Consider the following 4,438-nt stretch of genomic DNA (forward strand, 5'->3'; position numbering starts at 1 on the left):
CCAACACAAGGTGAGAACAGAGAGAAGCAATACACCAAGCACAAACTGGGTCGAAGATTGCACCGTATGTATGTGATGCAGCGCTGTCTCGTGTGCTGACTTGCATGCTTGCTTGCGCCGGGGCACACGCTTTGCTTGGGAGCATTGCCTTGTCTTGGTGTGTGCCGCCATTTGCAGCTGCTCTGCAGCGCTCTGCTTTGAGTGTGCTCATGTGCACTATCAACTGCGGGTGTGTACTCCTGCAGTCATTCAGCCTGGGCTGCATGCCTGCCCTAAGCTGCTCCAGGCCGTGTGCACCTAGGGCCGTGTCCAGGCGCCGCACCGCGCGTTGCTCACGGCGCCGCTGCACCTGCGCGGCTCCAGCGTCGTCATGGACCCGTCCTCTTAGTGGGTGCACGGGCGGGCACCGCGCAAGGAAGTGCCGCACTGCCCAGTGGCTTGGGCTGCACCAGCCTGTGCTTAAAATCAGAGGTGCCGTGCCCAGTCTACATGCGTTATTGCACAGCTATGGCGCGCCTGCGCAGCTGCTGGCCAGGGCGCTGTGCCTGCGGGCTGGCTTTGTCGCAGCCTGTTACGCTAAGTCGAAGCCACGCTGCAACCGAGCCGCGGCTAACAAAGCACGCCTTGTCGTGCACACAGGCGTCCGGGGTGGTGTGGCATTGTCACCCTGCAGCTTGGTTGGGTCTTGTTGACGCTCATGGCACATCGAGGCTGTGCGAGACCGGATGCTGCGTCCCTGCAGGGCACAGCCGGATGCTGCTCCCCTGCCGGACACAGCTGTTCCCATGTGTTGTAGCCCTTTAACCACCCCCCTTGTCTCCATGGCACCCGGCAAACTTTGCCGGGATTGAACCCTCAAAAGCGTGCCCGCAAATCGCTGAGGGTTACACCAGGCGTGCGACTGCCTCCGCAGACTCTTTCAATATGATCGCAGCTGCCCCGCCAGCCAGCAGCACGAGCACGGGCTTGCCGCCCGGCACCAGCTCAACAACCTCTCCGCGCAAGGCTCCCCCGCTGCCCCCGCTGCTTTCGCTGCCGCCGCTCTTGCTGCTGCTGCTGCTGCTGCCGCTGCCGCTGTCGCCGGCGCCGCTGCCATACCGCGCGGACCAAGCCATGGCGCAGGGCAGGATGCCGAAGAGGGTCAGCACGCCATATGTACCTGCGTCGCGCGTGGCGCCGGCGGCGAGGGCGTCGGGGCAGGGGAAGCGGCACCACACCTTGTCGGGGGTTGGGGCCCCTTGTGCTCTGCCGGATCCTCAAGCTTCCAACCTGCTGTGGCAGCACGTGAATGCTGAGCGGCGCTTTGGATCTGTGTTTGGGTGTCATGCCCAAAGCCACCCCTCACCGGCCGTGTCGATGGCCGTCAGGAATATCCCCGGGAACGACACCGCCAGCACCAGCGGCGGCAGCAGCGCGACCAGGTACGGCGCCGGCGCCTGCCGGCTGGGCAGCGCCAGCGCGCCGGCCACAAAGTCCGTGAGCCCCAGGACGAACCCAATGAAAGAAGTGGCGACCGCCAGGAACGAGAAGGCGCTGATCTCGGCTCCAACGGCCGGGGACGAGGCGGACAGCGCGGCGAGGGGGTCCTCCACGCGCGGCTGCCGCGGCCGCTGCTGCGGCTGCAGCGGCTGCTGCTGGGCTGCTGGTGCCGCTGCCTCCTGACCCTGCAGCGACGGCGCGACGGCGCCGGCTGGACCGCCTGCTGCTTGGAAAGCCGCCGGAGCGGCGAGCTCGCTCCCGCTGCTGCTGCTGCCGCCGCTGCTGCTGCCGAGTGACTCCAGGCTTCCCAGGATGGCGCCGTCCCACAATATGAACATGACCAGGGGCAGCTGCGCAAGGGTCGCCGGCCGGCAGGCGCGATTCAGCCACACGAGCAACGCCTCGTCCCGCGGTGCACGTTACACGCATGACCCATCCCGGCCACCTCTATTTCAGATGGAGCAAACTCAACACGCTGGGTGCATGCAACACCTGCCAGCTAGCAGCGCCCGGCCCGGGTCGCTGCCCCCTCCAAAGCCCACCGACACGCCGCCGATGATGGCTGTACGTATTCTGGTGGCGTCCCCCTGGAGGGATGCGCAGATCACGGGGACGACGTTGTGGTAGCTGCGGAAGGGTTGGTACGGGGGGTGCAGAGGTTGCGGGCGGTGAGGGGGATGCGGTGGGTGCAGGAGCTGAGGGGGTGCAGAGGTACAGGGTTTGCAGAGGGGTGTGCGTAGTGCGGGCAATGCAGGGAGTGTAGGGGTTGCGCGGTGCCAACGGCACACGGCACGTTTCTCGCCGCAAGCCGGCGTAACCAGGGTGCTGACCGGCGGCGGCTGGGTCGAGCCCGTGCAGCGGTGCACGCACTACTCCTGCAGTAGCTTTGCCTGCCAGTGCCCTTTGTCGCCCGCCGGAACCCCGCATCCTGCCCCAGCCCCCCTCGCCTGTCTCCCTAGCCGCCGCAACCCGCGCTCACACGAATGCGAGCGCTATGACCGGCAGTGTCGCCGGCACCGCGCCCCAGTCCGCGCGCAGCAGCTGTGCGGGCTCCACCAGCGGCGCGGCGGACGCCAGCAGCCCAAAAAACGAGCCTAGGATCAGCACCACCAGCAGGCCGTTCACGCGGTCCAGCAGCGCTGAGCTGGAGCAGTAGCACAGGCCGCCAAAGGCCGCGACGAACAGCGCGGCGGACGGGAGGGTCCCCAGGCCGGTGGCGGCCGAGACGACCTCGGCGGACTTTGATATGTAAGCGACCAGCAGGGCGACGTGCAGGAAGAGGTAGGCGCCCGCGCCCAGCGCCACGCCGCGCTCGCCCAGCGTGCTGCGCCGCGGGTCGCACCGGGGCGGGGCCGCGGGGGTGCAGGCGGTGGGCAGGTCGCGCGCGTGGCGTCGCGGGTGGGGGGAGGCGGAGGGGCAGGGGCGGCGAGGCGCAGGAAGCGCGGCGTCGTACATCGAGCGCGGCGCGCAGGCCAAAGAGCGCCAGCTGAGCCTAGCCCCTCACGGCCCCCGCCCACCTCCTCGCAATCTCTGCAAAGACCGCGCTTCCGCTGCTGCCCTCCTCAACGCCGCCGCCGCTGCCCTGACCACCGCCGCCGCTATCCTCGACGCCGCCGCCGCCATCAGGCGTCCCCTGCCGCGCCGCCGCGGTCGAATTGACATAGAGCTCTGCCAGCAGCAGCCCGATGGCGACGCTGTACGCGCTGCCGCCGGCCAGCGCCGCCGCAGATGCGAGGAAGCCGGACTCCTGGGTGACTGCGGGCAGCGCCAGGACGCCTGTTGAGCGGGGGCGGGCGGCGGCGGGAGTGGCGCCAGGGAAAGAGTGGGGGTCGAGAGGCCGGGGGGGTGGGGGGGCGGTGGGCGTCGTGAGGAGTCAACGGGCGTGCATGTTTTGGTGCGCGCGTGCGGTTCCCGCTTGCGCACGTGCGTTCCCGCTTGCGGATTGTGCACGTGTCTGTGCGTGTGCAGTGCGTTTGCAGTGCGTGTGTGAAAATGTCCTCCCGCAAAGGTGCAGAGGCCGGGCCCCTGGCCCACCTGCGCCGACTGCTGTGCCGGCTACTAGGAGTGCTGCGCCAAGGACCGATCCAGCCTCCTCTTTTTCCCTGGTGGCTGGCCGTGCTGTCGCGTGCGGCTGCCAAGTGCCGAGCCTGCCGGTGCCCCTCCCCTTGTGGCGCCAGTGGCGCCGCTGCCGCAAACAGGCAGCGCAGCTGGGTTCCAGCCGTGGCTTATTGGCAGCTGCGGCTGCAGGCGGCTTAGAAAGGGCGAATGGAGCCATCTGAATCGAGACAATGCCAGATCGTATCAGGACAATATCAGCGAAGGCACGGAGCGTTGCACACAGTACGATACTATTGAGAATAGGCAAGCGATCGAGGATTGTACCGGTGCACGCAAGTGGCCAGCAGCGGGGTTCGTCGTTACTGTATGACGTTCCTGCTGGTGAAGGGCTCATCAGCTCGAGCTGGTCAGCTGCCCCCCAGCCTTCCCTGCCCTCCCCCGGCCTGTGCTCCCTTCGCACCGGCCATTCAACTCAGATGCGCGCCTCACTTCCTTGAGCATGCAGCTATAAGCTGAATTTCGCGGCACAAAAAGAATGCCTGGTCACATGTCACAGGGTCGCGCACGTAGACCGTGTGCCTTCAGGTGTGCCGAACATTGCCAACCCGCCATGACACCCAGGAATGGAACAGCCCAGAAGAAAAAGAAGAACCAGTGAACCAGTAGCAAGTATCCATGGTGTGTTGATCAGCCATTCTGTTGTAGCTAGGGGTGCGAGCTGCCAAGGGAAGTTGCAACAGCCAGAGTGATCATGGACGGTGACAATCTGATTCAAACGGCATGGTCCCAGGATTTTCAGATTGGCCTTCAGATTAGCATAGCCAAAACCGCTTCAACAATTGACTCTTGCACCACACTGTGAGGGGTTTGCACATACGGTATTGCTTTCTAGCCGTCGCAC

At 66.1% G+C, this 4,438-nt stretch overlaps 2 protein-coding genes across 2 annotated transcripts in view; both read right to left on the bottom strand.

The window, feature by feature from the left end:
• The window catches only part of MNEG_4420 (hypothetical protein), a gene marked incomplete at both ends in the record, with an annotated part of 7,492 nt that extends 5,675 nt beyond the window's left edge, over positions 1-1,817 (bottom strand). Inside the window, 2 exons of the mRNA XM_014047103.1 lie at positions 963-1,159; positions 1,346-1,817. Coding sequence (XP_013902557.1) covers positions 963-1,159; positions 1,346-1,817 — 669 coding nt within the window. The remainder of the gene's footprint in view (positions 1-962; positions 1,160-1,345) is intronic.
• A 637-nt stretch (positions 1,818-2,454) lies between these two features.
• MNEG_4421 (tyrosine-specific transport protein) lies at positions 2,455-4,004 on the bottom strand (the record flags this gene model as incomplete). The annotated part of the gene is made up of 3 exons (XM_014047104.1): positions 2,455-2,803; positions 2,997-3,255; positions 3,998-4,004. 3 exons carry the CDS (start codon positions 4,002-4,004, stop codon positions 2,455-2,457), a joined length of 615 nt encoding a protein of 204 aa, XP_013902558.1.
• Between the last annotated feature and the right edge of the window lie 434 nt (positions 4,005-4,438).

Source organism: Monoraphidium neglectum (genome assembly GCF_000611645.1).
Source record: "Monoraphidium neglectum strain SAG 48.87 unplaced genomic scaffold scaffold00613, whole genome shotgun sequence".
Lineage (NCBI taxonomy): Eukaryota > Viridiplantae > Chlorophyta > Chlorophyceae > Sphaeropleales > Selenastraceae > Monoraphidium > Monoraphidium neglectum.